At 38.1% G+C, this 20,128-nt stretch overlaps 1 protein-coding gene across 2 annotated transcripts in view; it reads left to right on the top strand.

The window, feature by feature from the left end:
* SHANK2 (SH3 and multiple ankyrin repeat domains 2) overlaps window positions 1–20,128 on the top strand; it is a 351,046-nt gene that overhangs the window by 109,800 nt on the left and 221,118 nt on the right. For both annotated transcript variants that reach the window (XM_072038992.1, XM_072038993.1), the window contains exon 13: window positions 17,195–17,504. In XM_072038992.1, coding sequence (XP_071895093.1) covers window positions 17,195–17,504 — 310 coding nt within the window. The remainder of the gene's footprint in view (window positions 1–17,194; window positions 17,505–20,128) is intronic.

Below are 20,128 nucleotides of genomic sequence, written 5' to 3'. Positions count from 1 at the left end.
AGTACTGTGAGTAAATGATGGCTTATTAGCTCTAGCATAATACTTGCCTTGCTGCATCCTCCTGACTTCAAAAATCATGGGTATTAATCTTTCCTTTTACTCTTTGGTTTGGTAATATGGTGCAGAAATGCCCAAGTCTAATGTTGATTTTGCTCTGCGCTTGCTGCATTCAACTGGTTATGTTGCTTACATGAATTACTTAACACGTATACTCTTAAAAAAATGATTTTAATGTCCTTCCTAGCTTATTATGAACATTAACTTTTAATGTCTGTAGATTAGTAATGAGTAAGGTCCTTACCAGTGCTTGAGGAAAGTTGGCCTCTTCTTGAATGAAACAAATATAAAAACTGTATTATACTATTTGTTTTCTATTCCTTTCATAACTTTTTTCTCCTAACAAGCTTGAGGATCTCAGAAGTCTTAGATGTCCATATCATGCTTGAAATTCCTAATAGTTGTGTGTGGCTTGCATGAATGCATGCAAAAATTGCTTCTCTAGATCATCCCACTCATGGCACAAATAGCTAAAAATGTGATCTTGTAACCTGATTAGCACTCTTGTATCCTGCTAAATTCTTTGAGTGTTTCTATCAAGCTAGATAAGTCTTAGTTGTGGTGTTTAAAATTTTCTCTTAATGTACCATATTTTGAGAAGTAACTAAAATCAATGGACTTTGCTGTTATGAGAGGTCACAAATTTTGTTGTGCTTGTACCCCAGTTTACTCAGAAATATCTATGATTATTGCCATAAGTATTACATTTCTGCTTTGTTTATTATTCCTGTCTCCTTCCCCCCCCCTTTTTTCCATATAATTTAAAACTGTTCCCTGAACTTTATCTCTTATTAATCCTTAAATTCCTGTCAAAAAAACTTCAGCCATCTTTCACCATCTCCTTGCTGCAATTCATTTGTTGCAGGTGTATCTGGAGCTGCAGTGCTGTTGTGTGCCAGCCAGTTCTCTGAATTGCCTATTCTGACCCTACTTCTATGTGCTGTTATGAGCTTATGTGGTCAGTTCATCACGGCTAATGTGACTGCTCTAGATCTTGTCTTTTTTTTCCCCCTATCCTTTTATTCTTTATGCGTTTGCATGTCTTTTCTTTCCAGTGCTCCCAGTGGTTGTGTTGCAGGGTCTTCTCTTTTGTCACAGCCTCAAAACATCACCTATAGTAGGAAGGTTCTTAAAAATGCAGAATATTGATAGATGTGAAGTAATAATATTGTAAAAGCCATTATCTATATACCTATGTCATCATTCACAGAACTTCAGTTATGACATAGCTCTTCTCCCTCCCCCCTCCTCTTTTTTTTTTTTTTTTTCTGTAAAGGAGAGTGACAGAATAGATAAGAAAGTTCAATTTAATTCACAGCCAAAGGTTTTCACAGCAACAATAGCTCTGACAGTTCAGCCCTTTAAGAAGCACAGATGAAAGTTCAAATCAGTTGGTAGGGCTTAATTAGTAAGATTCTGAAATAAATCCAATAACTCCAATCTAAAATTGCCAAGACAGAGTAATATGATTTTAAGGAGAAATAATCTGTATTTCCTTTATGATGTTGCTTACCACTAGCATTACATATTGTCCGATAAGGCAATCCATTCCTGTCAGTTAATGATCAGAAATGTTCACACAATCTCTTCTAAAAATCCAGACAAACTGTAAATACTAAGTGTCTTAATCACACAAGCTGAAAATAAAATTACTATGTAAAAGAAAACCTTGTATATTGTTTTTGGTAATGGAACAGTGAACAACTAGTTAAAATAAATTCTTAGTTAATATTTTTAACTTCACCTACTGAAATATCGACCATATTTGAATAGTGAAATAGAGGACTCATTGGGTTGTTCTGCTGCAGGTTTGCTCTGGGGAGTATGCTTCACAGAGGTTTCTGTCCACAGCTGTGAAACTTGTCACTTCTGCTCCACAGATATTCCAGTTCCTTCATGGATCAAAGAAGCAACTTGTTTCTCTATTTATTCTGCTAAGTTTGGGTTGTGATGTGATATGGAACAACACTAGAGGTAGGGATGAACTGCTCCTTAGAGCTTTCAGGTTGAGATGTGACTTGAGAGCATGATGGACTGTGGAGAGCGACTTCCAGCTGTCTGGCTGTAGTGGACCAGGGCTGCATCCCCTTTCTTTGCTCCTTCTGGTTGCATGCTTAGAAAAAGCTGCAAACTATGATTGTTCAGAGGGATGTAAGGAGAAGAGAAGGAAAGTCATTTACACTTTTTTTTTTTTTTTTTTTTTATGATCTTCAATACTTTCTATGCTTGTACTGTTCTATTCTTTTAGTTAACTTCCTTAGGGTTGTTTCTGTTGCTCTGTATTGGTCCTGTATTTTGCATCATTCAAACATTCCTTTATTTCTTGAATGAAACTTTGGTCCCACTAGAGTCCACGGCAAAATCTGTACCATTTTTATTGGGACTATAATTTAAGCTTTTTTTATTATTATTATTTTCTTCCTGTTTATTAATTAACAAACTAGAATAAGACATCTCTTCCAAATTAAGCCAATATTGAAACTTTTGACTGTGCGTGGTATAGGATCTTGCTCAGAGCATTTACCTGTTACAATATTTCCTACATAAATTTATAAAACTAATTAGTCACTTCTGCATCCTAATTGTTTTCTGCATTGCTCTTCCCTGCTGTGTGTTTCATAAATCTTTATGTTAAACAGGGGCCTGGCATTCAGGAATTGATATTACAGGTATGGTTTAAGAGGCTGTAGGAGTTGCTTAATATCACTTCACTCCTCCAAGTAATGTGCAGCATCCAAATTTGTTGTTTTCTTGGTTGTATATTACATAGCATACCCTTTCCTGAGATGTTAAACTGTCATTCCTAAGTATCTTAAAGCAGTAATCCATTTTCATTTTCTTCACTGAAAGTCTGTTTCAGACTATATCTCCCAGATTCACTGGAATTTCTCTGTATTTTCTTCCTATCTTCCAGTTATTCCATTGCCATTCATACTTCATTTCTTGAACTCAAAGGTGTCCTGTGAGTCCCATTTATTTATCCTTCTTCTTTACTGTTGGTAATTCCTTTGATGTTGCTTGCAGCTTCCTAATGTAAAGGAAAGCATGGTCATATCCGTGGGAATTTAGATTGTGTCATTTCTAAATTTGTTGCCAAATTCTAGAACAGGAAATATTAAGAAATAATTGAAAATTTACTCTTGCAGTGTTTCCATAAAATGTTCCCCAAATTCATAGTTTTCCATTTATTCTTGTTCTGTTCTCTCACCCTTCCAACACCCGCTGTTGTCTGGCTGAGGGAGGGATCTTAGGCTACTGATTCCTTTCCTGACCTCTGATGGAAAGGCTGACTTGCACAGCATGGGAGTGTGAGTAGTCTTTGGCTACTTGTGACAGAGGCTTCCTGGAGGCTCGGGTACCCTCTAGGTGGTTCAGAAGCAGTGGCTCCTCTGCAGCAAAAGTAGCTGGAGGCTGCTTGCAGGACTGCTGCACTACAAGCTTTTGGTGAAACTGAGTCCGGTGCCCCCTGGCTCAGGGCTGGATCTTTCTTTCATTTTAGGTCTCTATTACAAACATTAGTAAACAAATGAATATTGCAAGAAATTTGAATTCACTTTTCAGGTGAAGTTTTCTACTGTAATATCCTAAATATATGTTTCATGTTACTGTATCTATCTGTTCTGTCTGATTCCATACTATTTATCTTTTGATGCACAGTATATTCTTCATGCTTTTATATATATATATATATATATATATATAAAGACATATTATTCATGGTTCTCATACATGAAATTATGTCCTTAAATATACATGTATGGGTACAATCATCATTAGCTTAGTTTAGATGTGCTTTTAAGGATTCCTCAAGGCATGTTCCAATTCAGTTATGCCCCTGCAACATCTGCAGTGACCAAGGAGCTGGACTCAATGATCCTTGTGGGTCCTTTCCAACTCAGAATGTTCTTTGACTCTATGATTCTATGATCCTAGGTGTTTAGTGCCACTTGGTCCTTCCTGTAATGAAAGTGTGGATGCATACAGTAGTTTCACATATGTACAGGTAATACCAGCATGCAAAATGATTTCTCTGCTAACCACGCAGTCTGAAATTATTCTGAAACATCAAGGATATGCATCTGAAATGCCATGGCTTAGTAGAGAACAAGATATGCAATTTGTTTATTTATGCAATTACTCTCCTTTCTCTGACTCCATTCTTTTTTAGAGACTTGCATTGCCTTTTCCTACTAGCTTTATTTGCATCACTTCTTGTCCGGAAGAAAGCAGAGTTATTTTGAAACTTGAACATGGAAGTCAAATTTTATTGTAGTACTCTTGATGTCCGGGGGTGTGACTGCCAAATAATATCCAGAACTTCTATTTTCATAGTAATGTCTTGGATGTCAGCCATGCATTTTCTGCTGAATTAATGAATATCATGTAGCTACATCCACCACTGTTGCCAGAAATGTAAGAATAAGGGGCAATATTTCTGAAATAGTATGTACACGAGATTAATTTTTGGTAATGGGTTTAAAGCTTGCACTTTTATTCTTTTAGTCTTGTCGGCTCTGACTTACTAATCTGTATAAACAAGAGTCCTTTTTAATATCCTTGTTACAGAAAATCTCCTAAACTCAGCTATTGGTGCACCATCTCAAAACTTAACCTGCAGGCCAAATCAAGGTTACAATGGGAAAGAAAGAAAGAAAAGGCTTACCTCAACATTTTCAAACATTTTAAAATGCAAGGGAAAATGTCTTGAATTAGAAGTAGGCATAGTATTGCTAATATTACTTTATTAATACACCTCAAAAGTGTATTCATGAGCTTCAATGAGCAAGCCCTCCTTTCTCAATGGGATTAACCACTGAGAACATTACAAATGCTACACCTACATATTTGTACAAAGATAACCCCCTGCTATAGCGGATACATTCTTTTTTTATCCTTTCTTATTTAGACCGGCATGATTCATTAACAGTTATTTTTGAGACAGAGAAATGTAGGCTACTAATATAATTTTAAATGCTGTTATTTTAATGAATAAGTCAGCTATGTTTTAGTTTCCTCTTAACACCAAATGTCTAAATGGAACTAAGGATAGTGAGACAATTATCAACTTAAATTATTGGGTTTTATTTTTCAAAGATCCTTCTTGATGACATGACTTTAGATAGAGCTTGTTTTCCTCTATTTAGAAAAGATATTTTGAGGGGTGAATACTTGCATGGCATAACTACTATCTGTAGCATAGAAGACAAAAGGAAGCTGGCAGTGGAAGACTTTGTACTCAGGTAACCCAAATGTGCATCATCTCAAAAGCTAAATATAACCTACTCCCTGCTTGTAATGCTAGGTCCACTTTGAAACTGAAATGATGACAATAAGAGTAAATGAGGAATTCTTGGAGACAGCTTGGACTAGGTAGTGTAAACCTAAAAAAAAAAAAAAAAAAAAAAGTGCAAAAAAAAAAAGGTGTAGAACATTCAGGGTTCAGTAATGATGTTTTTCTCTAACTCCACATTTCAGAAACTACTCCTAAATATATGTAAACAATTCCTGCTTTTTTGATTGTTAATGCAAGTCCACGGGATGTAGAGGTCTCTCTGGCTTCTTCTACACTAATGACCCCCAATCGTATTTGGTCCTTAAATTCTTACTACATTCCTTGCAGATTAATGGACTTTAAGGGAGGCTGCAGAGCCAAAAATTTAGTTCTCCCTGCACTTAATTTGTAGTTTTAGTGGTAATAGCTCTTCCAGGAAAAAAAAAAAAAAAAAAAAAAAAAAAAAAAAAAAAAGGGCCTCCTTTTGCTTCTCTGCTGCAAAACAAGAATGAAAGTGGTAATGCAAGTATTTGTCATTAAATTCACCAGAAAGAAATGTGCACCTGTGGGAAGCCAACCAGTATCGCGAAAAGTCTTCACGGTTCTGAGGTCTCCTCAGTAAAACAATGTATTATTTTATCAATGAAAATGTTACCCTCGAAGTGCAATAAGGTATTAAAAAGATAGAACAATGTCACATTAATTGCTTGATTGTTCCCTCCTGTATTCCACAATCAAACTTTGCTGTATGAAGATGGGGTGATATATTCCACTCTTATTAGGCTTTTATGCAATGTGACCTCCTATAAATCTCCTCATCTGGGTGGGCTACTTCAGTGCTGTTTTCTTGCCCTCCAACCATTCTACCTCTGTCCATTTAATTTCATTGCTAATTTTATGTAACTGCCATGATGTGATATCTTCTAGAAATCTCTCCTGATAGATTCTTACAGACCATTTATTGGCTCTGTAGGGCAGGCAGGCTATTCTTAAACTGGTGATAGAAGCAATGAAAGACAACTGTAGCCATGAAGAGAGGGGGAAAATGAGGTTGAAAAATAGCAGTGAAGGACATCAAGATTTAAGAAGAGGGAGGAGCTACAGCTATAAGAGGATATTGTGTATTTTTTTTCTTGCTGTTCTCTTATAACTCCTGCCTTGGACTAGTTCACAGTCATGCATGAACTTTAATGTCATGGCTTGTTTTTTCTGTCATGTGCCCTGCAGTAAATTGGGAATAACTGTATGTCTAAGAAATGCTTGAGCCAGTGATGGGCTATCAAGCTGGAATTAATTGCAGGCTAATTCTCCATCCTTATGCACCTTGTGTTACCATTTAGATTTATGCAAAGATACTGTAAAATGTTGTCAGAGCAGAGTGGATGCATTTCATATCTGATGTGCTGGAGGAATAGTGCCAAAAGGTAGGAAGCCTGGAGAATCAGACCCAACTGACTGACACATAAAATAGTACAAATATGTTTACTCAATCCACCCTGCCCCAGTAATTACTGTTGTCTGTATGAATTGTACAAGGACAATCATATAGCAGTGGCACACTGTTTGACCACTTTGGCTATATATATGTTTTTTAACTTCTGTGAGATTTTTTTTTTTTTCTCCATTGAGAGCAATATACACTTTTCAGTTATGAAAATGGTGTTATTCTAAATAAAACTGACATGATCCACCAACACTTTTGGAAGCACAGATGCTTTGTCCCACTATTTACTAAAGAGGTTCACACTTAGATTAAAGCAGTGAAATCAAATCACTGAATAAAGCCTGGAACAACATAATGATTTAAGGAATTTGTTGAGAGCTTTTGGTAGGAGGAAAGTTACACAAAGGCAAAATTAGATTGTTTTCTGTTCAACACCAGAACACAGAAGCAGCATGCTATCCAATATTGGTCCATTTGTTTTTCTAAGCATCTTGTACAGATTCATTTGTCTTTGTTCTCCTCTGCAACATGAAACCACAGCCCACAAATCTGTGTACTGCTTCCGAGGCCTATGTGTATCAGCCATTATAGAATGTGTTCATAATGCAAAGAATGAAGTTTGTGGTGTAATTCAATGTTTCTGAGTGGTGCTGCATCAGGACTAGATTTCCCAGTTTATTAGTTGAGAAAATTGCACCCTCCTTTCACCAACTTATTTAAAGAGCACAAGAATTTGTTGTGGGTTGTAATTAGTTTTGATTTATATTTTCTATCTTATTGTTGGAGGTAAAATAATGCAACTTGAATAATCTGAGCTAAATAGATCTTTCTGTCCAGATGCTCTACAGGCTGTTGATCGCTTGCTTCAACAGCATACCTAGGTAGCTGGTTACTGATAGTCCGCTGCTCTGTAGAAGTGAGTAACTCTGGGTGAGTTCTACTTGCTGCTGAAAACAGACTTTGTAGTCAGGACAGTCCATATTTAAAGAAATGTCAGCAAAATGTAACCTAATCAGTTAAACCAAATAGTTTCCTGGTTTCCTATTTCATCTACTCTAAATCACCCACTGCTGTTTTGGAAAGGTTTTGCAAGAACTATTTACTTTTTAAGATTTTTTTTTTTTTTTCCCTTAGCCATATTACAGTGGAAAGGTCTTTGCAAACAGCAGAGAAAACTATTTCTTATATGGGTGTACAAATTTATGGAAGATGGATACAAATATTTGTTGCAGTTATTTGTGTTACTCTGAGCAAGATTTGATGTTCCTTTCAACCCAAACAAGTGTAAAGAAATGGGGAGCTGTGAGTACTCTGAGAGCATAAAGCCTTTAGAAACTTTTGTCACCTGGCAGCTCAGAGCTGGCCTCTCTATTCTACACCTCAGGATTGAGGAGAACATTCTGCAGAAACAGAACTATGTAAAATACAGGTTTTTATTTAGGTAAGTGCCTTTTCTTTATATGACTGTACATGATAAAATGAAAGTGAGCCATACATACTTTATTCAAATATGTTTCTTTCTTTGACATTGCTGATAGATTTCAATCATTTTCAAATTCTGCTTCAGCTATTGTAGATTTCTCTTGTTGCCTTTACTTCTCTCTCTCTTTAAGCTACTTCTTGCAAGACATTTCCCCCATTACTGGCCATTGTTTCCTTCCCACTTCCAGCCTTTCCTGTGGAATAGCAGTGTTTAATTTTCCCACCTTTTAACCCTCCATTGTTCCGTGTCTTTCTGCATCCCGACCCAGATTTTTCACACAACTCCGGGCTACAAAGCAGCCTCTTATCCTTTGGGACAGAGATTTTATTTCACTTCTAAGGTGAATTCTGGTGTGTGTACCTGTATCCCTGCAGTCAGAGCTTCAAAAATTTGCAGATATTGCTGCTTTGAGCTTTATAATTAAAAAAATAAAAAATAAAAAAAAATGAAATCTCATGATTTTCAAGCTCTTTTGGATCAAAATTTCTGGACCCATTACCTTCTAGACTATCAAAGAGATTTCAGACATTTGCTCTGACACATTACAAGTTTTGAGCAATATTTAGCAATTTTTATATGATCTAAATATATTCTTGATGTTGTGTAAGCATCTGAAACTAAAGCCTTACAGTGAACATGCCTGCCTTCTGTAGAAGCATGCAGCTCTTTAATGTTATTCCTGCATTACTGCTGTAATCCCAGTGAATCTTACTGAAGGCTTATTTATAATCATGTGAGTATGGTAAGAAAAAGGGATTGATTTTTGTTTCCCATGATTTTAAGCTCATCTGAGTGTGGCAACTGTATATTCATCAACTTTGTAATTCCTTTGAAATGTACCCACAAACACGTGCACCTCACATGCTTAGTAATTAAAATTCTTTCAATAGCAGGACTTGCACGAAGTATTTTATGCAGGAATGAAGACCTCAGCAGCCAGTTAACTCTACTGCATGGTCTTGCCTCTAGCGTTGAGCCTTGTGCACAGCTATGAATTTTGCTGGATATTTGAAAATCTTTCCACATGCTTCTTGTTGCTTTTTAATGTAGTTCCACGAATGCGCTTGGCTCCTCGTGAGAGTAGAGCAAGACTGGCCCTTGTCAAACAGAGCAAAGTTTGGGGACAGCAATGTAATATAAATGCCAGGTGACGGAAGGGAAGTCTGGCACATGGCTGTGTAACTTTCACTGCTATATTCTGTTTTTCTTTCTTCTTCTAATTGATAACTCTTGCCATCTGTTCCCGATCCATCCCTCTGCTGTCCTTTCCTACACACTGTCTCCTGCCCCCATTCTGCCCTTCAGACTTGGACTGCCTGCCTGAAGGCTGCTAAGCAGCGCTGCTGGGTGGCATAAAGATGCTACTGGTGGTGACAGGGAAACTAAGGTTAGGTTAGCTAAGGCTGGGCTCTACAAGCAACATGTGTGTGAGCTCAGACACTCTTTTCTCAGGGCTGGCCTAACTGCAATATCCTGAGCAACCTTGGACCTTTTGCAAAAAAAAACAAAACAAAGCAAAACAAAAAAAAATTGTTTAATAATTGTTTTAGTTCCTCTGAGATGGATTCCTTCCAAGTCTGTCACCACTGCCTGTGCTCCTGACCACCCTATAGCTTTGTGGGATAAGCAAGTAATCTAGAAACAGTATCAACCTAGTTTTTTTTTTTCTTTTTTTTTTTTTTTTTCCTTTCTGTACTTTACAGCTTATATTTGAATCTTTTTGTACTTTACAGTCTATATTTGAATCTGGCTGTTCTTGTCTAACTCTCCACTTGGTGGTTTAGCATAAGGGACGCCTATTTTATAGCGGAGAGAAATTTATTTATATGTGTGAAGAACTGTATTTTTAACAAAAGGCTAGATGTGTATACAAGTTGAAGGGATTTTTTCTGGTAAGAACTCAAAAAAAAAATAAAATCCAAAAAGAATAAAGCATGATAATTTAACTGTGTTCTGCTATCATCTGATAAACAATTGCTGTTGGTGTGATAGTGGGAAGATTAAGCAAGAATGTAGATTCGATCAAACAAATCATGTTTTAACTTTTCCTAATGACATTTAATTGCCCCAAAATAGATCCTCGAAAAATGCCTAAATGTGTGTCACTATTTTGCATATGGAAGCTATTGGAAGCACATATAAAAAATTGTGAGCACGATATTACAAACATACAAAAAATGGTAATCAAAGTCAACCTTGGAGCCTACATTTTGATTTCTGCATAAGAGGACCTTTCCTCTGCAGAGGCATCCCCACGCAAAGCCCACAGATGTCTTCCTGAGCACCTGCAGAAGAAGTGGGGGAATAAAGTTTATTAGGGCTTACCTGGCTTGTATTTGTAAGGCACCTTCATTTGTAAATACCAAGACTACCATCATAAAGCAGCAAAATCTTTTTGGAAATGGTGGAAGTTGCTGGAATAATTTCTTTAACTTCCCCACACCACAGCTCAGTTCTTCAGACTTCAGTTAAAACAAGTAAATTCTAATAAGCTATTAGTGAAAATTGGGGGAAAAAAATGCAGCTGCAAATAGTTCACTGACTTCCTTGATTGTCATATTTTTCCATTGTACAATAGTGTTTATTGCAGTAGGCTCTGCCATGTAGGAAGAAATTATATTTCCTGTGATAAGGAAAAGAAAGATGGTTAAGTGGAATAAAATGGTCGCTCATCAGGTGATATATCTGATGGTGTAGATAGGAAAGAGTTGCCACAATTTCCATGAAACTCAATAATTTCAAGTGACTTTAATATTTTTTATGTTTTTATAACACTGATTAGAAACCTCTAGATGATGAAATGCTGGAGCTCCAGCAAGAATCTAATAAAAGTACCCCCTGGGATTTATTTTGATTGACTACAGTTGCCTGCCTGTTTTTATTTTACTATATATGAACAGCCATGAATGAACACAGCTGAGTTAACGCTTTCCTAGCCTTTACAGTTAGGTACTTAGGTTAGCAATAGTTTGAAACACTGACACCCATGTGGAGCAAGATGCAGTTTGAGGATCAGGCTCCCAGGTTCTATGCCGGTGGCACCTTGGTAGTAAAATGCCCAGGACTTTCTGCATGGAGCAATGTAAGCACCACTGAGATCCCATCTCTCCATAGATAGTTCATGTTGGTCTATATGGTTTTCTGTGATTGATGTTCTGGGTATCAACACACTGTACTGAACATATGGAGGCAGGGATTTTGTTCTTTCTCTGAGGACACAGCAGGTAATTCTCCGTGTACAGGGATCAATCTGTGCTCCATGCAGTCAATGAAGGGCATTTCCCTGCACTTGGTTAAACTGGTATAAGATGCACACCCTAGGAAATCTCTGTCCCATGAGCATTACAGTAGTGCTCAGAACGGTGCTCTCAGCCCCATCAGTAAGAAAAAAGTAAGATTTCAGTATTTCCTGAGCATTTCAGGGGGCTGCCATCATAAAAATATTTTCTGCCAGTTTCCATCTGGCTATTGAAATGGGAGCACTACAAGATTCTAAGTTTTTTGTGCAGACTTCAGCAGCCCTCACATACTGTTGACCAAGTTTAGTTAGAAAACACCATGGAAATGTGAAATATTACTAATCATTATAGCTGCTTTGGCACTCGTAGCTCCAAATGGAATCAGAGGGATTGAATGGAGATACTGGAAAGGGTAATAATTCATATTAGTGGCACGGCTATCCTAGTGGAGCAGTTCTTGTTCTGGAATCAATATTGATGAGGAGCTAACATATCCACATATTTATAAGTTTGTGAATACCAGTTCAAAGCTACTTTATAGAAAGCTTTGCATCTTATTTCAAGAAAAATATATATATATTATTGTCAAATACAGGTGTTTAACTTTATATTTAGTGTCCAACATTTCCACTGGTAAAATTACCACCTGATAAGCACAGGGTCTTTTAAAAATACATTAAAACAAAATATAAAATTATATTGATTTAGAGAAATATTCTTTTCATTAGAAATTAAGAGCTGTGTAAACATCAAAATGTTAAATGAAGTTTAAAATACTGAATTTATTTCTGCTTACTAATTCTTTTCAGTTTTCTGTTAAATATGGTATCATTGTGCATATGGAGGTTAAATCCATCTAAGTCATTTATTTTCTGTTTTTCTTGATGCAGTTTTCTCAGTTAGAAAAAGACCAAATTTTCAAAATAGAAGTATTAGCAGCCAGCAGAGGTGTCTGAGATGGAATAAATATTTATTAACTGCTATATAGTTCATACTATTTGAGGACAGGTTTTTACTTTGGGTTACTCATTTTTTAAACAGTGAACTTCCTGTTCTTCAGAATCTTTTTTTCCGTAGGTGTAACTAGTTATGCTGAAATTTTGTGTGATTGCTAGCGCCGCCCCCTGCTTCCTTCCTGCCTGTCAGTGATTTGCTCTACCCCTGCAAGTGTGCTTGCACGGCTGCCATAGCTCCCTACAGAATGTGTTGCAGAATTAGCACTTTAAAAACTGCAAATGCAATGTCCTTATCTATTCTGTGGCATTTGCATGAAATTTAGAGGAACAACTCAGTCAAATTTTATTATTTTTGCTCTGTGCAGAAAGAAATTCTGTTTTATTTCGGTGTAATTGCTGCAATGAAGGGGAATGGAAAATTGTTGGTGCTGGTACCCCATCTGTTTCAGGCTGGAATATAGGCCAGCTCCAGTTACTCTGCGTAGTGTCAGTTTTGTCTATGGTCTTACTGTCGTCCTTGCAGGAGGCTTGCTGAGTTCTGGTTTGATTCACACTTTTCCTCAAATTGGCTCTTTTGAGCATCGCACTAAGGGAGCAAAAAGCATCAAAAAGCAAAAGGGTGCCTCCGAGCACCACGAGTCAGCCAGGCAAGTTTACAAGCTGATGCACTTGTGAAGCCGCTCTCAGCTTTACCAAGGCTTTCCTCTCACTGGCAGCACAGCCCGGAGCGGGTGGTTGCGAAGCCCCTGTGTCCGCGCATCCTTCCCCCTTCCCCTCTCTCAACACAAATTTTGGCCCCCACCTCCCGCACCCGGCGTGTGGGGTGCAGCAAGGCAGCACCAGAAAGAGCAGGGCTTCACCAGTGAGGCTGTGGCGGTGCCGTTCACATGACTAATGCTGAGAGAGATAGCAGGGTGGTTTTTTTCTTTTTTCCTTTTTTTTTTTTTTTTTTTTTTTTCCTGTGTGTGTGTGTGTGTGAGCGGCTCCAGTCTATGCACAGTTGGCTCCCAGCTGACAGACAGGATGTGGGGTGGGCTTTGTCACCAGCGCGCCGGGCGCTGTGTGCCCGGCTATGCTGGCAATTACACAGTGCCCAGAAACCTGCTGCTCATGTCAGGGTGCAGGCAGCCCGAACACATAGAAATTGGGTAGCTTTATTTTTTTTCTTTTTTTTTTTCTTTTTTTTTTTTCCTCTTTCTTCCCAGTAAAGGTTATATAATGAGGGGATTGCTGCTAAAGTAAAAGGGAAAATGAAGTCTTTGTTAAATGCCTTCACAAAGAAAGAAGGTAAGCGATGCAAGCAGAACACTTTGATGTTTCAGACTGGTGTTTTCTTGTGTACATTTAATATGATCGGCTTAGTGACTCTATAATTAATCAGTTCCTGCAGTTTCGTTTTCAAAATTATTTTATGCTAGACAATCCATTTAGGCAACTGCTTATGAAGGCTGGATGTGACTTTATTCATTTAAGGTTTTCTCTGAAGTAGTTATAGAAATGTTTTGTTCCCTAAGAAAATCATTTGAAGACACGTAAGGAATTTCCTGAGTGAATATTTGTCAGTGGCTGCTGCTGAATTACCCCTTCAGATGTATGAAATACCAGTAATAGAAGAATGCTGAGAGCTGGAGAAAGAATTAAATGATGCTTTCAGGCATGCTTTTAGAGATGATAATTTTAAAGTTTAGGGGCATGAAATTAGTTCAGTCATTTTCATGTCATTTTATATCAACTGTTTTTCCCAAACAAGTTTTGCAACAGTTATTCTTACAGTTGTGAACATACTGAGATATTAGGAAGTGATGGTGTCCAACAGGGCTTAAAGTGTGGACATTTGCATTCCATCATTTTGTGTTGTAGTTATTTTTTATTGTGCAAATAATATAAATAATGACTATAAGAGCAGCTAAAAAAATATCCACCCACTTACAGTTTGCAGATTGCTGGGGAAAAGAAACAGTTGGGTGGAATATTAATCATTTTAGGCATGGAAATGCTTATTTTTAACTCTTTCTATAAAAGATTTGTTAGACACACGTCAATTGGTGTAATTAGTTGTCCCCTTTCCTGTTTATTTTCTGTAGTAAGGGCTGATTTAGCTTGTAATTCTCTCCTTAAGAACAGAGCATTAATAGCAAATCAGAAACTAACTCCCAAATGTAAAATCTCTTTCAGATGTGTAACAGAAAAAGAGCTAATTTAATGTGATACCTGGAGAGCGTGCATACATACAAAACACACACTATTTTCCATTGGGAGTGAATGCACTGTCCTGTGCTTTTTCAAACCTGCTGGCATGAAGGTGCTCAGCAGCTCCCCACTGTCCTGTCCCCGTCCTGAGCACCCTGCCCTCCTGCTGCCACCACTGTGCATCCCACCAACTGCAGAGCTTACAGCAAATTGTCAAAAACCATGGGCAGTTTTTAGCTTCATAGAGCTGTAGCTTAAAGGCTTGGCAGCCTGCTTTGAATGTTAGCAGTTTAAAGTGGTGAAAAATTCAAGTCTAAGGGTCACAGCCCATTTTTATTGAAGTCTAAGACAAACTTTGGTTACCTGAAGGGAACAAGGCTACTCTTTCAGATAGCAGCCCTGTATCTGCCGTGCATTCTCTGGTTTTGTGTGATTTCTCCTGTAAGAAAATTATGACAGTAGCTGTTCTGCTGTGTTGTTCCTGAGAAAGATTCTTGTCGTCAATGAAATCATTTCCAGAGCCATATTCTTATTGTTGGACATCCAGAAATGTACAAAAAACACATCTATGTCATATATGTTGATCAGAGGATCTGTGTATGTTAATTTTAGAAATAAGTGCTGTGAGTTTTCTTTAAGTTAATACTAACTGTGGCTTTTACCATGGCATTTGAAGCACAAAGGTACTTTCAGAGACATACTTTGCTGCTTTGTAACCCTACAAAAATATGAAAGACTCGGAATATCCAGAAAATTATACAGTTTCTGCCAGTCTCTAGCCCAAATATTGGACTACTAAGCTTTATCCCCTTTAGCAGCTTTTCAAGACTACTTCTCTTATTTCAGCTTTGTTTCAAACATATTATGGAAATGAATTTAAAGCCCTTCCTCCCCGTGCACACTGTTCTCTTTTGTTTGGTTGTTCTGACGTTGTTGAGCTATTTACCAGAGAAAGTTTAGAAATATGAAGGATGCTATTTTAAAATTCTCAGAATCACAATTAATCATATAAGAATTCTGATGAAAAAATATAAACTAATCTTCTACTTGCAATTACACCTTTATTTTATGTTATAAATATGCTTTCAATTTTGCTCTAGAACCTTGAATTTTGCTGTGTCCTCCCAGTTAAAAGCTATCTGTCAAGGCAGGACAGATTGATTCCTGTGTATATTCATATTTTTGTGAATTTATTTACTTGCAGAGGATGATAGACACATTCTAATTCTGTTATTTTGTGTGGTTTTGAAGGGCATTGAATGTGCAGACATTTGTGACACTTTACAAATGGCACTTGCTGGCACTTTAGACATATAGGTGATGCTCTGTGAGGCTTCTTTCCCAACTGAAATAAGATTTTGAAAATTACAACAGTTCAGTAAAGACCTCAGAATGACGCCTGGCTCTCTTCTGTTAGTTATGCTATTGGGACTTTTCAGATGTAAATACTTGCACTTTGGATCAATCCTGCAACCCCATGAGTTCCACTGGAATTTATGAGAGTAGTTGCATGAATGGGGACTGGACTAAGTGTAAGTTTTCAGGGTCAGATTGCTTACTGCCTTATAAAATAAGTAGGAAATGCTATCATTTCTAGTGTGAGTTGGATGCCTTTTTATTAGGAAATCCTCCTTTTAAGTTGCATTTGCAAGTAACTGACCCAGTACAGTGAGAAATGGAGATCTGGAAAACGTAGTCTGCTTCTCTGAATTCTTGTATGGCTGCAACACTCTACTAATAACAGCGATGAAAGGGTAGGCCCTCTGGTTTGTACTGGGTTTTTATTGCCCTTGCTTTTGTTTTCTGTTATGACTGTTTCATTAACTAGCATATTGCAGCCTTTGGATACAGTCGTGCTCTCCCTGGGACACAGCACGTGACAATGTGAGTGTATTACCCTGGGGTAATATGCTCCATATACAATAGTAATAGATGCAGTAGAAATGCCTAGATTAGAAAGAGAGGAATATCAAGGGATTATAGCGGTGTAATAGAGTTCTGCCAGGAGAAAAATCTATGTCCTCGATTTTTAACCTGGAAGATGGGGATAAGGTGACTGTTAACACTACAGATTTCAGGTTAGGCCTGAATTTGAGATGGAACAAAATTCTCCCAGCTTGGATGCTGATTGGAGAAGGAGGTTGGGAGATTGTGCACCAAAACTTCTACTGATCAGCCACATTCATTGGCTTTCTGACTGAAAATGAGGGCATAGAGTAAATATGAGCAGTATGACACTCAAACTAGGTGATAATTAGGTGTTTCCCTTTACCTAGACCATAATTCAGACTGCTCTGCATGCTCACATTGCTAGCATTGCCCAACTATTTATTAAAACTAGTAAACAGTTTAATATTGGCCAGTTGTTTTCAGTTTTAATGATGTTTTGAAGATAATGAATTTGATTAGATATTCAGGCAAGGTAGAGTTTCTGTCTCTGAAAAACACAAACAAAAACCAACACCATATGTTACTAAATCTTTTTATGGGGTTGTAAGCATGTATAAATGGTAAATTCATCTGTGATTACTCTGTATGTCTTTCTCTACACAGTGCCCTTTAGAGAGGCTCCTACCTACTCAAACAGAAGGCGGAGACCCCCAAGCACCTTAGCAGCACCCCGTATCTTACTTCGTTCCAACAGTGACAACAATCTGAACATCAACAACCTCCCTGAGTGGTCAGCCTCCTCTTCTGCCTCTTCCCACCGCAGCCTTTCTCCTCATCTACTTCAACAGATGCAGAATAATCCTAATGGAACTGTAAAAACTGTGGGGAGTTACACTCCATCCTCCCGAAGCCGGTCACCATCCCTAAACAGGTTGGGAGAGGATGCCAAACGGCAGCAGCACAGGCACATCAGGTGAATTTAAAATATTTGTACAGTAGGAGATCTTTTAATAGCTAAAATAACAATTATATTTAATAGCCACGTAAAATATTTCTGAGATGCTTGGTCCCTGGAGAAAACTATTGGTCATGCCTGAAACCTGGGTTGGATCTGCTTATGGATGATGAATCAAGGACTGTTTCTCTTCTGCAGAAGAGTTCTGAACCAAAGAGGAAACCATAGGGAATAACTGAGGGGAATAAGTGGGGCTATACAGGAGACTGACTGAGAGCAAAGGGAGCTTCTTGAGATGTTGGTGATAGGTGTCAGGGGCTCTTTTCATGATTATCCTAGATGCAGGGTTTTTGCATTCCCTAGGACTTTGCTGCTTTCTTTCCTCTCAAATTATAAATGTGATTTAGCAGGCACTCTGCAAATATCCTGCAGCTATGTCCCACTGGAGGGCAAATCCTGACTAATTAGAGTGATGTACATATTACAAGTAATATAATTAAGTAGATGATTGTGTCTATGTTTTGATCGCAAATGGGGGCTTCAGCTTTATGAAACCACTGTCCTGTGAACAGGTAATTACAGCTTCTCTTTAAGGAGGATGTGGGAAATGCATCTGTCAAGTGTGCAAGTGATGGAGCTGCACGAGGATGATAAGCCAGAAGGGTTAAAGCTTGGGGCTAGAAAAATGAAGGGAGGCAGAGCTGGGTACTGATGGAGAGAATCAGAGATTAAATGTTTTGATGAAACATGTTATATTCAATTGTCATTTAAAATATCGGGTTTGTCTGTCCTGTTTCCTAATACCCAAAATCATCCATTTGTCAGTGCACAAAAAGCAAGAGTTTTGTTAATCAATGCAACTGCTGGTTTTTCTTTGTAATTTGTAGGTATCTGGATCTTTGCTTGCATTATAATTCTCTTTGTCCAGAGAAGGGCTACGAAGCTGGTGAAGGGCCTGAAACACAAGTCCCATGAGGAGCAGCTGAGGGAACTGGGGGTGTTTAGTCTGGAGGAGACTCAGGGGAGACCTTGTTGCTTTCTACAACTACCTGAAAGGAAGGTGTGGGGAGCTGGGGGTCCGCCTCTTCTTGCAGATAACTGGTGATAGGACTAGAGGGAATGGCCTCAAGTTGCGCCAGGAAAAGTTCAGGTTGGAAATGAAGAGACATTTCTCCTCAGAAAGACTAGTGAGGCATTGGAACGGGTTGTCCAGGGTGGTGATGGTGGAGTCACCATCCCTGGGGATGTTTAAGTAAGGGTTGGACCTTAGAGTTGCTTAGGGACATAGTTTAGTGGGGGATATTGGTGGTAGGGTGTTGGTTGGACCAGATGATCTTGGAGGTCTTTTCCAACCTTAATGATTCTATAATGTAGTTAAAGATACCTTGCATGTTCTTATTCTCTCTTTGGCTGTAGATGCCTAAACTGACAATAATTATATGCACTGGTAACAATATTGCTTGGGAGTGGAAATATGGTGCTTTGTAAGAAACAAACAAACAAAAAAATTAAGCCAATAGTTTCATTCAGTAGACCAAACTACTGTTACTGTGCTATATGTTACAATAATGTCAAAAACTCATTTGGTAATAATCTGGATGGCACCTAACAGAGAACCATATCAGCTTAATAACATGTTGTCCATAATGAAGTTTCACTTAGGTGAGGAGGTTTTTGCAAGATGGTTTTTGCAGAATGAGTGCCCTCATATTCTACTGAGCACCGCTGATGCCACCAAAGTGGGAGGATCTACATTGCACTCGGAGACAGCTTTAGCTAGAAGGGAATTAAAGCACCTTTACATCAGTATCCCTGGGATAACAGGCTTCTGCATTCCTAGAGTATAAACAGTTCTTTCAGGGAGGGAAAAATTATTTAAAAAAAAAAGTTTTGAATAAATATTTGAGTAATGTTTATTTGCTCTGGCTTTATTTAGCCACTTTCCTCTTCCCTTTCTGGGAGCCCATGATTTTGAAAACTTTCATGAATGATAGTGGAAACAAATTTCCTACCTGAAATGTTGTGGTGATGAAATGGTGGTCTTTCTCTTAATGTGTCAGTATGACAGGTGCATAGACAGCTGTCCAGCTGAAGATCTCTCTGTGATAAGTTCCATCAAGACTTGTTTCAGAGATGTCCAGAGCACCCAAAAGCACTCGGAAGACAACTGGAACTCTCTAAATGTAAAGTCAACCAAAACCAGCTTACATACAATCTCTTCCTGCAGGCAGTGCTTTTTCTTGCTGCAGGCCTATTTTGCAACCCTGAATGGCACCTTACATGACACTTTCCTCACAGATTTTATTTAACTGTAAGACTACCTACTTACTATCAGCTAAATGTGGGAATTGTTGCTGTCTCTGCTTATTATTTGAAAATAATACAATCACCATGAAGCTGTTGCTCCCCTTAGCTGACAAAGACCTTTTTGACATCACCACAGATTGGATTTTGAAGCAGCAGCAGCAGAAGGGGCAGGGTAACAGAGAAGGTCAGAGTGCAGCTGGGGGTTAGCATCACCAGAGGGTTAATGAGGTTTCAGAAGGCTGTTTGCCTGGTGGAAAGGAAAGAGACGGAGAGTGGTGCTGCAGGGGTCCTTGTGATCATTGCAGCCTGTCACTCAGGTGTTTATCTTCTCACCA

This window comes from Anas platyrhynchos, chromosome 5, assembly GCF_047663525.1.
Source record: "Anas platyrhynchos isolate ZD024472 breed Pekin duck chromosome 5, IASCAAS_PekinDuck_T2T, whole genome shotgun sequence".
Lineage (NCBI taxonomy): Eukaryota > Metazoa > Chordata > Aves > Anseriformes > Anatidae > Anas > Anas platyrhynchos.
Note: the sequence above shows the minus strand (reverse complement) of the source record. Positions and strands in the feature narration are given on the sequence as shown.